General features: G+C 45.4%; 1 protein-coding gene across 2 annotated transcripts in view; it reads right to left on the bottom strand.

Moving 5' to 3' along the window:
- The window catches only part of AK5 (adenylate kinase 5), a 277,032-nt gene that overhangs the window by 227,292 nt on the left and 33,279 nt on the right, over nucleotides 1–16,461 (bottom strand). For both annotated transcript variants that reach the window (XM_073643927.1, XM_073643926.1), the window contains exons 4-6: nucleotides 13,601–13,770; nucleotides 11,283–11,396; nucleotides 4,085–4,276 (exon numbers count right to left, since the gene is read on the bottom strand). In XM_073643927.1, coding sequence (XP_073500028.1) covers nucleotides 4,085–4,276; nucleotides 11,283–11,396; nucleotides 13,601–13,770 — 476 coding nt within the window. The remainder of the gene's footprint in view (nucleotides 1–4,084; nucleotides 4,277–11,282; nucleotides 11,397–13,600; nucleotides 13,771–16,461) is intronic.

Below are 16,461 nucleotides of genomic sequence, written 5' to 3'. Positions count from 1 at the left end.
TTTCCCTGTGGTGTTTCTGTTGCCATTGCTACTTTAAGTCATTCCTGAGCTCTCCAAGTATTCATAGGTGTAAAATTACATACATATGTTCTACATATTGTTTTGAACACTGCATCTGCCACAAAAGTAACTAAAGAGGTCTAAAGTAGAAAACATTTCTCTACAATGCATCAGCTTTCATATACAAAAAAAAGTAATTAAAAGGTTCTAAAAAAAAAAATGAGGAAGAGAAGTTGAGTAACACATGGCTGCAGGATCAGACTACACCGGGTTTGTTTGTAGTCTGTAACCTTAGAGACACATAGACCTGCATGGGTGATGTATAGACAAAACGGTGGATTTATAAAAAAAGGTAATTACAGAGGGTTTTTTTATTTGCTGCATTAGAGCAAGTTGAGTTGGACATAAAAACATGTGATGGTGTATGAAGATAATGACATCCCGAGACATCGACAGGCGCCTTCTAGAACATGGCCAGCAGGCAATAAATACATTTGGATTCATCAAAGCAGGTGCAGAATTATCACCCTTTTCCACATGCCCAATTCTGCATTTCTATTGAAAGTTTTCAAAGTAATTTAACTCAAGTCATGAATAGAAAACCTTGTATTGTCAATTCCTTTGGCATCTTCTTCCATTCTTGGATCAGACATTTTTCACAACATCCACCAGATGACACGAGGTTCTTTAGAGCATCATCTGCAGTCGCGCTTTCTTGCTTTTTCTAAGCGGAGCTTTTCCGCATGAAGGAAAGCATTATACAGTCTCCTTTACGGCCCGCTGTACTGTAAACTCTGCAGCTTGACAAGTCGAAAAAGCAAAAATAAAAAATCTTGTTGCCAAAAATGTTGGAGAGATAAAAATTGACAAAGAAGATGCATGACAAGGTGAGAACACAGCAAAGCTCAAAAGTAAGTCTGGGGCAAAAGGATGGTGGAAAAACTTCTATGTAAATTTGACAGAGAAGAAGGATAATGGCGTCCCAAGAAGAAAGTGCAACATGAAGAACAATCACGCCACTAGAATATAAATGTGCAGGAATCCAGGGAAAGCTGGACATAAGGGGCCGGTGTAGAATCGGGCCTCATTCCCTCCTTTTTCTGTCCATGTGGAGTAAGAGCAGAATTCAGAGCCGATGTTATTCTACGGAGATGCTCACACAGCTTGTTCCAAAAGTCACAAGGATAAAAGTAAGAAAATAATTATGTTGCGTTTTTTTTAAATTTTGAATATATTAAAAATTGTTTTTTTTTACATTCTGTTGTTAAAGGGGTCTTCAGGAGCACAGCGCTCCACTGACTTGCTGCTTGCTGAGGAGCAGCGCGCTCCTGATTGACGGCTTGTACCCGTAGCACGGCGGCGCAGGTTGCGTGAATTGTGCGCTCTCCAATGCTGATAGCAGAGGCAGCTTTGTGTCTACAGCCCCAGAGGAGGGCAGGGGCACTGAGGATGGCTAGGTCCAGCAGCTGCTCAGTGGGCCGCCTCGTGTCGGATCCCCACCTATCTGATATTGATGATTTATTCTAATGATCGGTCATCAATATAGCAGCCCTGGGGCGGCTTTCCTCACGTTCACCTTTGGAGAGCTCGCTTATGATAGCGATGCACAACATCAAATCTGTCTGGAGTATCCGCAGAGAGCTCCAAACTAGTGGGATCGGCTACAGTCATTAAAATACACATGCACAGCCTGCCCAACATGTTTCATCTATACATGTGGCTTCTTCAGGGGGATTGGTATGGAACGCCATGAGGAGCAAGCCTCCAAAGACACTCAATTAAGCAACACTCCAATTACACGGCTAATAAATGAGACATCCACTCTCTGTATGTAACAAAGGCGGCCAGTATCCAATTAGTGTTGTATGAATAAAGGCTCGTCAGTCCATGAAGACACGCTTAACATTACACCTCCAGGGCACGGCTGGCAGTCAATTCTGCGCTTGCGCTCCACCAGTCATCACCAGCTGGCTTATCTGTCAATGCACATTGTGGATGAGCTGCAACATGCATACAAATGCCAGCCAACATGTTTCACTGATACACATGGCTTCCTCAGGGGTACAGTCCATGAAGACGTGCATAACATTTGACCTTCAATCTTGTTGTTTGTCAATTCTGCGCTTGGGCTCCAGCAGATGATGACTTACCTAAAAATGAACTTTTTAGAATTTACCAAATGGCTGCAATGAAACAAAGAGTGAAAAATTTAAAGGGGTCTGAATACTTTTCGTACCCACGGTATGTATCTATCTATATATTGTAGGGATTCACTCTCTCTGGTAGGTATTAGACCTTAGGTGGCGTTCACACTGGCAATGCTCAAACTCATAAACATAATTCCCGGCCTTATCAAGGCGCTATCTAAACAAAATAGACCCTGGCTACTCGTACATGGCTGAGCTAGCCCCAGCTCAGTCAAACACAACAGCTATTGTCTATAACAACCACTAATACTTGCCTGTGCAGACACTTCTCAGAGATGGATTCTGGCCTTTGCTACATCCAGCAGACTGACTGACTCACCAGAGACCCCGGCGCGTCTTTCTCTCAGCCACAGCTCACATCTTGGCTGACCACTCACCAGCAGCACACTCAACTCTGCTTCATCCAGCAGACTGCTCCTCCCTGAATCTACTTCCTGCTTCTTAAAGAAACACTGCAGGTGCTTCTCATCAAACACTGCAGAGCTGGGATTTAACCATGTCCTTCCCAGCTACGCTACAACGTGTACATACATCTATGAGGATGCTACCACCCCAGAGAATATTCACAATTCCTGGGTGGCACTAGCTAAAACTGCAGTGTAAATGGTTGCAATTAATAACACAGTGATGACAAACTCTTTAATCGGCGTACCAAAATCCTTTACGGAAACAAAGAAAACAAAATCAGCAAAATGCATTTACTGTACGGCTGCGAATCTGAGAAGCCGAACTTTTATTTTTAAAATCGCCCGACACAGCAGATGGCGAGGAAGAAGAATAGCGCAAATGAATCACACAAAATCACATCACACAAGGCAAACTCAGCTGCAAATGTGTCACCCGGGGAAAAAAAAAAGAAGCAATTAAAAGTTTTCCAGAAGAATGAATCTCCTTCCATCTGCCGACCTCGGAGGAGACCGACTGATAACCCCCCCCCAAAAATCCCATTAACTGGGTTGAAGGAATCGAACGACTGCGAGTTCTTTTTAATTATATGGATAATAAAGGATTAATACTCCACTGATTCAGCATTCACTGGGTCACACGGATATTAAATCTGCAAACTGGGATAAGAAAGGAGGGCGACTCTGGTCACTGGTCTCTACTGGTGCAATCTGCAAGCCCCTCACTGTGCAGAAAGGAAGGTCAGACACTTGTACCCACTGCCCCATCCAATGTGCAAAGGTGGAAGGACAGTAATGTAATCCTCGCGGTGGAAGCCCCCTATTCCTTGTGAGCCTGAGGTGCAGGTGTCATCACTCCTGCCACCTTTGATTTAGTATATAATTGCTTTTTCCCTTATTCTAGTACCTTTTTTCAACAGTCTTTATTTTGCCGTTCCTCTGTTATTCCTCCTGGAAATGTATTAATAAATAGACAACCTGCTGTTACTATTCACCTGGTAAGTGGGGCCTGACCTATAGATATCTACGACGAGCATATGTCTTATATAGCTGCCTTAGAAATGCTCATTCAGCTGACAGTTGCTGGTCTTGACACCACTACACACGTGCACGCTCACTTTAGCCGAGTGTGCACGCGTGTCTTGCTTTGGATTATCACATGCAGACTATTTTGCAACTAGGCCAGGAGTGTGATGCTGTTTGCTTTTTGCAGTGCTCACTTATACTGTGGTTCCATAATGGGCAGCATGGCCCCGTAGGTGTCTTCACACCTGGTGACACCAGTCAAAATATTGCAGCGTCAAGTAATAAATAATGAGGGTGAAGGTAGATCCTGTAAGGTAAAAGACTGAAGGAAATTCCAGAAAAAAATAAATTCTCACCCAATCACTGGGTGCTAACACAAAATTGTCAAGTGCTTTATAGGCAGCTTCCTGGCATTGTATGGCGCTTGTCTCGATGGCTGCTCCTTACCGTGATGATGAGACCTTTTTCCTGGAAGTAGTTGACCAGCGGGACTGCATTCTGCTTGAAGTTCATTAATCTCCGCTGAATCGCTTTGAGGTTGTCATCCGGTCGCCCTTGCTGCTCCGCGCGTTTCAGCAGACGTTCCTTCAGTTTGTGATTGGCACAAGCAAGAAAAACCACAAGATCCGGTGTACAGATCTAAGGGGAAATAAAAGAAGAGGCAAAGGAGAAACTCAGACAAAAAGAAACAATATATCAGCGAAATCCAAGCGCCATCACGAATACTATCCTATCGGTCATGGAGTTCAGCCAGAGGGTGGCGCTATTCTTTTCATCACAATGACAAACACCATGATGGAACCCAATGGATCCCACTATTCCATCTGACAGTAGTGGTTTCAAAGTATCACAAAAGGCAATTATGATCGTATAAAGCCCTAAAAATATAGCAAAACCGAAAAGATCACGGTGTTATTTAACAAACTTCGCATAAATCATTAGTACAAGGTCATAAAAGAAGCTTCATATTATCCCTTATCAGAGAAATCTGCTTCTTTCTCCACTTATGAGCCACTTCTCTTCTCACCACCTCCTGAACTCATCATTCACGCTAAAAAAAAAAAATTGTCTTGGTCAAAATAAGAATGGATTGCCAGTCTACTGAGGGATCAGATTACAGTTTCCTATTGAAGTCTACAAAAAGGGGAAGGGGAAGAAAAGAGAGGAGCTGAGAGAGAGAACAGACAATGCAAGACACAAACAGATTCTGCTGCTCTTGATAAATGTTTGTTTCACCTAAATGCTAGATTCACAGATACACTGCTCAGTACTGGTGGGTAAAGCTGCAGCTTTCTAGTAAAATGTTTTTCTCCCCCTAGTACTAAATTTGCAGTTACACTGCTCAGTACAGCTGTATAATGCTGCAGCTTTCTAGCAAAATGTTTTTCTCATCCTAGTATTAAGTTTGCAGTTACACTGCTCAGTACTGCTGTATAATGCTGCAGCTTTCTAGTAAAGTATTTTTGTCATCCTAGTACTAAATTCACAATTTCACTGCTCTTTACTGCTGTGTATAGCTTGAGCTTTCTAGTAAAGTGTTTTTCTTATCCTAGCACTAAATTCGCAGCTACACTGCTCAGTACTGCTGTGTATTGCTTCAGCTTTCTAGTAAAGTGTTTTTCTTTTCCTAGCACTAAATTCGCAGCTACACTGCTCAGTACTGCTGTGTAAAGCTGCAGCTTTCTAGTACAGTATTTTTTCTCCCCCAGTACTAAATTCGCAGCTACACTGTTCAGTACCGCTGTGTAATGCTGCAGCTTTCTAGTAAAATGTTCTCCCCCTAGTATTAAATTCGCAGCTACACTGCTCAGTACTGCAGCTTTTTAGTAAGTGTTTTATCTCACCTTTGTGCTGCTACTTTTAAACATTTGCTAAAAAGAGACAGTAGAGCAAGAAGTCCTCATGCCTGTGTGTGCTGTGCATGGAAGACGTTATATCGCCTAGTCTTCTCCCACTAGCTCAGAGACGAATGAAAATTAGAGAGAGAGAAAGTCTGTAAAGGGGAAAATTGGTGAACAATTCAGGATACAAATGATATGAATGTTGAGGAATAGGGTTATGCCCCCTGTGCACACATTACAGCTTATTCTGAAAAATTACTAGTAACAACAGATAAACATTAAAGAAACAATCATTTGTGTTCCAACGTAGACTGTGGCCCCTTCACAGACGACCTGTGAAAATACATCATCTCCTACTGTAGATCTGGCCGATAAAATGACCCAATAGGTAGAACCAATCTGATGTTGTCCATTACATGCAATAAAAATGTATTATCATCATCATTCATTAATCTGCTTTCATAGATTCCAGTGGTGTCAATTGGACTCTATTCAGTTATTTTGGCCCAAAAGGTCTCGATTGCCCATAGGAAGAGCAGTGATGAATTCTGCATATTTAACACACTGTGCAATTACCAAACCTCGGCTGCTAAGAGAAGATATGATTTATGGACGCGTAGTGAGGTCTATGCGCTGTCAGTGCCACCGTGTCCTCCAGATACTGATTGTTTTTCGTCTTCAGAGACAGAGAGTTTTAAAGGCTATCACCTTCGCAGAGACTTTTTTTAAATTATTCATTTGCTTTCTAAATGCAAAGCTAAGAAACTTTCTGAATAGTCTTCATTAAAATATTCTACCATTTTCCTGCGGCAGTCCTTTATCGAGATGAGTGCTCTGCAAAACTGATGCAAATCTGTTAAAACTCCTGCTAATGACAGCACTCTCAATGCTCTCCTCTCTTCTCTCAGTGTTAGAGAAGGGGAGGGATGTACACAGGTCTCCACAATGTGGAAAGGGAAGAAAGCATGGGCAGTTTCAAGGAGGGCAGAGACCACATGTTAAAGAAAAGAAGGAAAGCTCATGGAGAGGAAATACGTACAGGATAGAAGCTGTGCAGTTACATGAGCTAAGGAAGACAGCAACATTCTACATAAAAACAGACCTCACATCCAGCCTATTTATTAGTGGGAAACACAAATCTCACATCCAGCCTATATTACTGGGAGAGATACAAGGAGCTCACATCCAGCCTATATTACTGGGAGAGATACACAGAGCTCACATCCAGTCTATATTACTGGGAGAGACACACAGACCTCACATCCAGCCTATATTACTGGGAGAGATACAAGGAGCTCACATCCAGCCTATATTACTGGGAGAGATACACAGAGCTCACATCCAGCCTATATTACTGGGAGAGACACACAGAGCTCACATCCAGCCTATATTACTGGGAAAGACACACAGATCTCACATCCAGCCTATATTACTGGGAGAGATACACAGAGCTCACATCCAGCCTATACTACTGGGAGAGACACACAGACCTTACATCCAGCCTATATTACTGGGAAAGACACACAGATCTCACATCCAGCCTATATTACTGGGAGAGACACACAGACCTCACATCCAGCCTATACTACTGGGAGACACACAGACCTCACATCCAGCCTATATTACTGGGAGAGACACACAGAGCTCACATCCAGCGAATATTACTGGGAGAGTCACAGACCTTACATCCAGCCTATATTACTGGGAGAGTCACAGACCTTACATCCAGTCTGCATTAGTAGAATAGACACACAGAACTCAAAACATGACATTTTGTATCAGCCTGCCAACTGCATATCAGGGTTTCTAAAAGTAAACATTGGAGACTAAAATGTACTGAAATTGTATTAAATTGAAAAACTAATTTTTCCATTTCAAAAGTGTCTATAGCCTGCAGAGCTTTTCGACCCAGTGAGAAGCTCTCGGACAAAGTACTTTGAGAGCATGGAAATTGTTTTTGAAACCCCACGTCTAAAAAGCAGAGATCCTGCTGACAGCTCTGGGCAGCAAATAGATAGACCATTCCTCTTAGGTTTACCAAGAGTCAAACACCGAAAAAAAAACACAGGGCGGCGACTGAAAATGTATTCACATGTGCAAGATGCGGGTAATATACACATGGCCGTCAGTACGGGTCATATCCGATGAGTGAGGGTTGGCCCAGCCGTGGTGGATTAGTAGAGGATGATTACCGCAGCAAATCTGCAAATAGCCCGCAGGGAAATCTGCAGTTGTGGATTTTTGCAGGCTAATAAGCAGCAACATTACATTACTAGCAGATGTGATTGTAGATTTTAATTTCCTTATTAAAGTCAATTGGAATTAATTTGTAAAATAATGACTAAGCAGCATGGCTAAAAACACATGACGACTTTTAGGTGCAGATTTGTGATGCTGATTTTGCAGCCAATCTGTCTTGTGTGCAAATCCAAGGCAAATCTGCCAATTTAGGGCCTAACTTAAGAAGGCAGCTGATGATCTTAAGGGTTAACATGTACCATAACTGGTAAGGAATTTTTGCCTTGAAACTTGCACAATTTTTTTTCAATATACAGTGGTTAAAGTGTACCTGTTGTTGCAGGAGACTTTTCAGAGTAAAATGTGTGTCAGCATGAGGAATTACAGTATTTCTGGCTATTATATGACTTGTATCATGCATGTTTTACCAGTTTTCCCATCTGAAGGTTCACTTATTTCCAGGCGTCTCTGAGTTAGTGGGTGAATACTAGCTGCTATGATGTTTAACATACACAACACCAACACACACAGACGTGAGGATTTCCTGCTCTGCTGTCTCTATGTAGGACATGTTCAGGAGTAGCAGCGGTACTGAGCATTGTTGCTTTGAATCCAACTCCAGGGTGAAATAAAACATTGACTAGAAAGCAGCAGCATGGAGAACATTACAAAGCAGTACTGAAAAGTGTAGCCGTGAATCCATTACTGGAGGGATGAACCACACTTACTGTAAAGCAGCATCATGTAGGACATTTTGCAGCAGTACTGAGCAATGTAGCTGTGAATCCAGACGAGAGTAAAAAAAAAAAAAAAAAAAAACTTACTGCAAAGCAGCAGTATTGAGGATGTTAAACGACAGTGCTGCACAGAGTAGCTGAGAATCCTGCACTGAGGCAGAACAAAACAATAACTGGAAAGTAGCAGCATAGAGAACATTATGCAGCGGTACTGAGCTGTGTAACTGTGAATCCAACAAGGCGGCAGGATAAAACACAAGCAGCAACTGCAAGAGGTTATAGTCAGCTGTAATCTGATCTCTCAGTGAGCGGGCAGTCTTTCTTATTTTGTCTAAGGTGGTTTTAGGTGTTTTTGCAGAGTGATTGGGCATTCAGGAAGTGGGTGGTAAAGAAATTGCATATCAGGGGAAAAACAAGTAGTTTTCTTTGAAAAAAGTGCTAGACTGCAAAATGTAGATCTTTACTAATGTACTCTTTTGTGTAGTAGGTGAGCACCTTTTTAAGCCGGGGAGGCCTTTGACCAGATAAGTCCCAAATTCTTATACGGTGCCTCTGCGCCTGCGCTGGATCACCATGGCGCAGGGGCAGTGGGGAGGCACAGGGTGCTTCAATGGAGTTTCATGTACAAACGACTGGACAGTCCCTTTAATGGTCCCCGGTATATCAGACTCCTATCTCAGCATTATTTAATCTTGGGTATTAGGCGACTTATTACTGTCTTGCATAAATTGAGAAAACTTTTAGCTCTTTCCATTCCATTAAAATGCAAATTATTGTCCTCATCCACATAACTATCCTAAATCTATTGCCTGAAGAAGTCTTGAGATTCCAGGCACATCCCGGGATGCAGAGATGAGGGCGATGCATCACTTTACTTGGCACCCGCCTGCCGGGATGAGAATCGGCGCCGGTCGCCGGCAGTAAGTGACCTCCGCCTGGTGAGTGAGGAGCAGCCACCATCATTATGGCGTAATGCAAACACCCACAATCAGGCTGACACTCGCCCGTCTCCTCCTCACCCGCCACATGACTCGGTTTATTTCGCTCTTGGCCGCAGTTAGGAGTTCTGCTCCGCGTTAAATTACCGTTAATAATGTCACAATTAGCTGCAGAGCCCGTTCCTTCGCTTGTCAGCTCACAATATGGAAATGTCCATTGTTGCAGGAGCAGATGTTGCACATGTACCCATATGTCCTTATTAAAGATTACACGCACATAAAGGGATTATCCAGTCCAAACAGCAAAACTAAAAAGGGCTTATGGGCTTATTATATGAGCAGTCTTCCATCTGTATACTGGCGTTGCAGAGGTGCATTTGTCACTTATCATTTCTGCAGAAATGCAGGTATTATGTAACTGTTACCTCTCCCGGCCCCAGCGGCGAGCGCTGCGCTCCATCTCTGCTGCAGCGGGCTCTTCTGTTCCACTGCGTGATTTAATTCAGGTAGCCAGTGTTACTGCTGCCACAATGTACCAGCACTACAAACTCCACTCTGCTACATCAGACACTGCTGCAATTCTGCTATTCCAGTTATTACTGTCCCAGCTCTGCTACATCAGTAATCACAAGGTGACACATAACATGAGGGATTCCTGCCCTCCTGTCTCTATGTAGCACGTGTTCAGAAACAACAGGAGCATGGAAAACAGTATGCAGCAATACTGAGCAGTGTAGCTACAAACGCAGCTCTGGTGTGAGACAAAGCAATTACTAGGAAGTAGCAGCATGGAGGACATTATATAGCATTACTGAGCTATACAGCTGTGAATCCAGCACTGGGCAAAATAAATTACTTACTAGTCTGAAGTATATCATATAGCACTACTGAGCAGTGTAGCTGTGAATACAACACTGGAGTGAGATATAACACTGGAAATCAGCAAAAGCATGGAGGTCTTAATACAGCAGTACATAGCATTTCTGAGCAGTGTAGCTGTGAATCCAGCACTGGGGAGAAATAAAACACTTACTAGTCTGGAGTATATTATACAGCACTACTGAGCAGTGTAGCTGTGAATATAACTCTGGAGTGAGATATAACACTGGAAATCAGCAAAAGCATGGAGGTCATTATATAGCAGTACTAAGAAATTTAGTGGGGCCATACCACACTGTGCTGAGAAAAACAGTTAACAGAAAGCAGAAGCACGGAGGACATCCTATAGCAGTAATTTAACTGTGTATCCAGCAAAGTAGTGTACTGTGTACTGTACAGTAGTGTAACTGTGAATCCAGCACTGGACGGGAATAAATACTTACTAAATAGCAGTAGCACTGAGTGTTTCTTTGAGTGGCTTTCTTTCCCTCTACCCATCCTTCCATGAGTCAGAGGGAGAAATTCCTTATTAGTGGAGAAAGAACAGATTTCTCTGATACAATATATTAAAGTTTCTTATATTCACTTGTACTATTAATTTACGCAAAGTATTAGTTCAGAAAAGTGTCCCTTCCCATAAGTATCAGATTCAAAATCTTTGCCTGGGACAGAAAAGTAATAACAACTGGAGATCGCACCTTGGCAATGTCATTTTTATGCATATAACAGCTCCGCACTAGCTGACTTCTCTTCATCTCTTCACATGTAGTGCACGTCCGGTACTTATCTTACGCCTCATTCTTCAGGGACCCTCGTTGGCAATGTTACAATCAGCCTATTACCCGCTATTCAATAACTCAGGCCACAAAAGGAAACATCATTAAGGGAAGATTAATCTAACGTCTCCCTGTTGGTAAAGCGATTATCAGAGCAGAACCTGATTGTTGCCGGCAGTGAATCTCACATCACAAATCAGATCCCTCCGGAATAAGAGGATGAGAAAGGTCCTTACCTGATCCTCAAAGGACAGCGCCTGAGCCACATCCCGGGGAAATCCGTCTATAACGATCCCCTCCGAGTCGGGAATTTGCATCAACGTCTGTTTAATTTCAGTGATTGTGGTTTCCTATAAGAGAGCGGAGGAGAGAAAGGACATATGAACGGTGCGGAGCAGAAAACGACACACGGATGGTGCGGAGCAGAGAAACTACACATGAATGGTACGGAGCAGGGAAAGGACACACGGATGGTGCGGAGCAGAGAAAGGACACACGGATGGTACGGAGCAGAGAAACGACACATGAATGGTACGGAGCAGAGAAAGGACACACGGATGGAGCGGAGCAGAGGCACAACACCTGGATGGTGTGGAGCAGAGAAAGGACACACGGATGGTGCGGAGCAGAGAAAGGACACACGGATGGTGCGGAGCAGAGAAAGGACACACGGATGGTACGGAGCAGAGAAAGGACACACGCATGGAGCGGAGCAGAGAAAGGACACATGGATGGTGCGGAGCAGAGAAAGGACACATGGATGGTGCGGAGCAGAGAAAGGACACACGGATGGTGCGGAGCAGAGAAAGGACACATGGATGGTGCGGAGCAGAGAAAGGACACACGGATGGTACGGAGCAGAGAAAGGACACACGGATGGAGCGGAGCAGAGAAAGGACACACGGATGGAGCGGAGCAGAGAAAGGACACACGGATGGTGTGGAGGGGAGAAAGGACACACGGATGGAGCGGAGCAGAGAAAGGACACACGGATGGAGCGGAGCAGAGAAAGGACACACGGATGGTACGGAGCAGAGAAAGGACACACGGATGGAGCGGAGCAGAGAAAGGACACACGGATGGTGTGGAGGGGAGAAAGGACACACGGATGGTGTGGAGGGGAGAAAGGACACACGGATGGTGCGGAGCAGAGAAAGGACACACGGATGGTGCGGAGCAGAGAAAGGACACACGGATGGTGCGGAGCAGAGAAAGGACACACGGATGGTACGGAGCAGAGAAAGGACACACGCATGGAGCGGAGCAGAGAAAGGACACATGGATGGTGTGGAGGGGAGAAAGGACACATGGATGGTGCGGAGCAGAGAAAGGACACACGGATGGTGCGGAGCAGAGAAAGGACACATGGATGGTGCGGAGCAGAGAAAGGACACACGGATGGTACGGAGCAGAGAAAGGACACACGGATGGAGCGGAGCAGAGAAAGGACACACGGATGGAGCGGAGCAGAGAAAGGACACACGGATGGTGTGGAGGGGAGAAAGGACACACGGATGGAGCGGAGCAGAGAAAGGACACACGGATGGAGCGGAGCAGAGAAAGGACACACGGATGGTACGGAGCAGAGAAAGGACACACGGATGGTGTGGAGGGGAGAAAGGACACACGGATGGTGCGGAGCAGAGAAAGGACACACGGATGGTGCGGAGCAGAGAAAGGACACACGGATGGTGCGGAGCAGAGAAAGGACACACGGATGGTACGGAGCAGAGAAAGGACACACGCATGGAGCGGAGCAGAGAAAGGACACATGGATGGTGTGGAGGGGAGAAAGGACACATGGATGGTGCGGAGCAGAGAAAGGACACACGGATGGTGCGGAGCAGAGAAAGGACACATGGATGGTGCGGAGCAGAGAAAGGACACACGGATGGTACGGAGCAGAGAAAGGACACACGGATGGAGCGGAGCAGAGAAAGGACACACGGATGGAGCGGAGCAGAGAAAGGACACACGGATGGTGTGGAGGGGAGAAAGGACACACGGATGGAGCGGAGCAGAGAAAGGACACACGGATGGAGCGGAGCAGAGAAAGGACACACGGATGGTACGGAGCAGAGAAAGGACACACGGATGGAGCGGAGCAGAGAAAGGACACACGGATGGTGTGGAGGGGAGAAAGGACACACGGATGGTGTGGAGGGGAGAAAGGACACACGGATGGTGCGGAGCAGAGAAAGGACACACGGATGGTGCGGAGCAGAGAAAGGACACACGGATGGTGTGGAGGGGAGAAAGGACACACGGATGGTGCGGAGCAGAGAAAGGACACACGGATGGTACGGAGCAGAGAAACGACACACGAATGGAGCGGAGCAGAGAAAGGACACACGGATGGAGCGGAGCAGAGGCACAACACCTGGATGGTGTGGAGCAGAGAAAGGACACATGAATGGTGCGGAGCAGAGAAAGGACACATGAATGGTGCGGAGCAGAGAAAGGACACCTGAATGGTGCGGAGCAGAGAAAGGACACACGGATGGTGCGGGTAATGTCTTAGGGATAGTGAACGGTGGAGGTGATATGGCCGTACCTGTGGGGCTAATTCGCCTGTGGTTATTATCTTTGCGATTAGGCTCCATTTTCTGTTACTACTTGTGTTGTGAATCTTTTTTCTCAGCAGTTCGCCCACTGATATATATTCAAATCCATAGAGTTCTGCTATTTTCAGGCTCTGGGTCCCTTTACCGCTCCCGGGACCACCTAGGAGTAAGAAATGTCCATTGCTCATTAGTTTACAATGAAACACTTGAATAATAATGGTTATAACTTGCAGAAACTGATGGATAAATGGTTAACTCTACATGTAAGGGCAATGCCAGGCAATACCCGTACCCAATAGGATTTGTCAGTATTATATGCATGATCCAGAACAAGCCCCATGCACCTAATGCCATGATAAGAAACACATACTGCATAATTTACTTAATAGATATCTTACACCTGATGAAACGGGTGAACTTACTGTAATAATTCATGCCAGAATGACTGTATAATCTCCACCCACCCAGCCTGACTGACAGCTCCTCAGTGTCCCTCCTCCCTGCTGCTGAATCTCCATCCACCTGGCTTGATTCTGTAGGGAGGAAGGAAACTAAGGAGCTGTCAAACAGGCTTGGTGGGTGGAGAATTGGCAGCAGCAGGGGGGAGGGACAATGAGGAGCTGTCAGTCAGGCTAGGTGGTCAGAGATTCAGCAGCAGGGAGGAGGGACACTGAGGAGCTGTCAGTCAAGCTAGGTGGTCAGAGATTAAGCAGCAGTGAGGATGGACAATAAGGAGCGGTCAGTCAGGCTAGGTGGTCAGAGATTCAGCAGCAGGGAGAAGGGACACTGAGGAGCTGTCAGTCAGGCTAGGTGGTCAGAGATTAAGCAGCAGTGAATGGACACTGAGGAGCTGTCAGTCAGGCTAGGTGGTCAGACATTCAGCAGAAGGGAGGAGGGACACTGAGGAGCTCTCTATCTCCATACATTGAGCCTGCTTGTCAGCTCCTCATTATGCCTCCTCCCTGCTGCTACTGAAGCTCCATCTTCCCAGCTTGATTGGCAGCTCGCTCATGGAATAAAAGATATGTTCTATAACAGGAGGTCAAAGCTTAAATGGGCACTTTTTGTAAAAAGTGAAAAACTCAAGCCCCACGCACCTAATGTGATAATAAGAAACACATACTGCATACTTTAATAAATAGATCTTTTACACCTGATGAAACTGATGTATTTACTGTAATAATTCATGCCAGAATGGCTGCATAATCTCCACCCACCCAGCCTGATTGACAGCACCTTAGTGTCCCTCTTCTCTGCTGCTGATTCTCCATCCACCTGGCCTGATTCAGTAGGGAAGAGGGAAACTACGGAGCTGCTAGTCAGGCTAGGTGGTCAGAGATTGAGCAGCAGGGGGGAGGGGCACTGAGGAGATGCCAGTCAGGCTAGGTGGTCAGAGATTCAGCAGCAGGGAGGAGGAACACTGAGGAGCTGTCAGTCAAGCCAGGTGGTCACAGATTCAGCAGTGGGAGAGGGACACTGAGGAGCTGTCAGTCAGGCTAGGTGGTCAGAGATTCAGCAGCAGGGAAGAGGAACACTGAGGAGCTGTCAGTCAGGCTAGGTGGTCAGAGATTCAGCTGCAGGGAGGAGGAACACTGAGGAGCTGTCAGTCAGGCTAGGTGGTCAGAGATTCAGCAGCAGGGAGGAGGGACACTGAGGAGCTGTTAGTCAGGCTAGGTGGTCAGAGATTCAGCTGCAGGGAGGAGGGACACTGAGGAGCTGTCAGTCAGGCTAGGTGGTCAGAGATTCAGCAGCAGGGAGGAGGGACACTGAGGAGCTGTCAGTCAGGCTAGGTGGTCAGATATTCATCAGCAGTAGCCATATAAATCTGCCTAAAAGGGATGTGCCAGATAATAAAATTAGAAAAAAATACATGTTATATTAAAAAAATGTAATTAAAAAAAACAAAACCCCACACTGTTGCAGTAGAGAGACCAGTCAAACACCTACAGTGGTGCCGGGGCGAGCCGGCCGGGCGGCGGAGCCAGATCTTCATTTGTTATAATAACATACCTGGCTGCGATTTGGGCAGCGTGACCCACCTGACGGACTCCGTTTATATTCCTCCGCGTCCCAGGGTCCCGGCGATGCCCGTGATTTATATGAGCCATATACATGTGCAGCATGACAGTCATCCATGAGATCGCTTAATGCATAGATCGTCCTTCATCACCTGAATCAGTTCTGTGACACATCTCGCCGTCTAGTCCTGGACTAATGGAGGTGATGAAGCCGGACATGAAATTAACATTTTATACAAAACCTTTCTATATGATATTCCCAAAGTCAGAGGATAACTCATAGATCGCTGTCAGTCTGACTGCTGGGACCCTGCAGCGATCCTGAGGACGGGGCAGTAGATCCCGACTGCCGGATATAGTGGAGCACTAATAATTATCCAAATATCGCCATAAATGTACGAGATGGAAAACACCCTTTAAACTAAAATCTGGAATCAGTCAATTTGCAAAAAGAAAAGTTTGCGGCTGGCGAAATATTAGGGATAGTTTTGGCCATAATCCGATTTCTGGACTGAAACCTTTCCTCGTTCACCATCTTGGAGGATCCTTGCGCCATGGCATAAGCCGCTTCTTGTTTTCTTACTTTCCCTCTTCGCACGGCTGATTGGATTTTGCTGCGCCGCTTTTCCACAATTACCTGCGCTGTACTTTGTGCGGCTTCCTCAGGAGATGTCATCCAGCTCAGAGTATTTGCTCAAGTCTTAATCGGTGGCTTATGACTAAATCAATTTGGACTCCGTTAATTACCCGATGTCAAACAAGACTTCAATATTAAGAAATTAATTAAGAACAATGTGTGGTCACATCCACTGCTACCTTCACTAACAGAGACG

The sequence above is a fragment of the Phyllobates terribilis genome, unplaced genomic scaffold, assembly GCF_046119375.1.
Source record: "Phyllobates terribilis strain yellow unplaced genomic scaffold, ASM4611937v1 Scaffold_8__6_contigs__length_399053987, whole genome shotgun sequence".
NCBI classification, from domain to species: Eukaryota; Metazoa; Chordata; class Amphibia; order Anura; family Dendrobatidae; genus Phyllobates; species Phyllobates terribilis.
The sequence above is the reverse complement of the archived record's forward strand: the minus strand, read 5'-3'. Positions and strand labels throughout refer to the sequence as shown.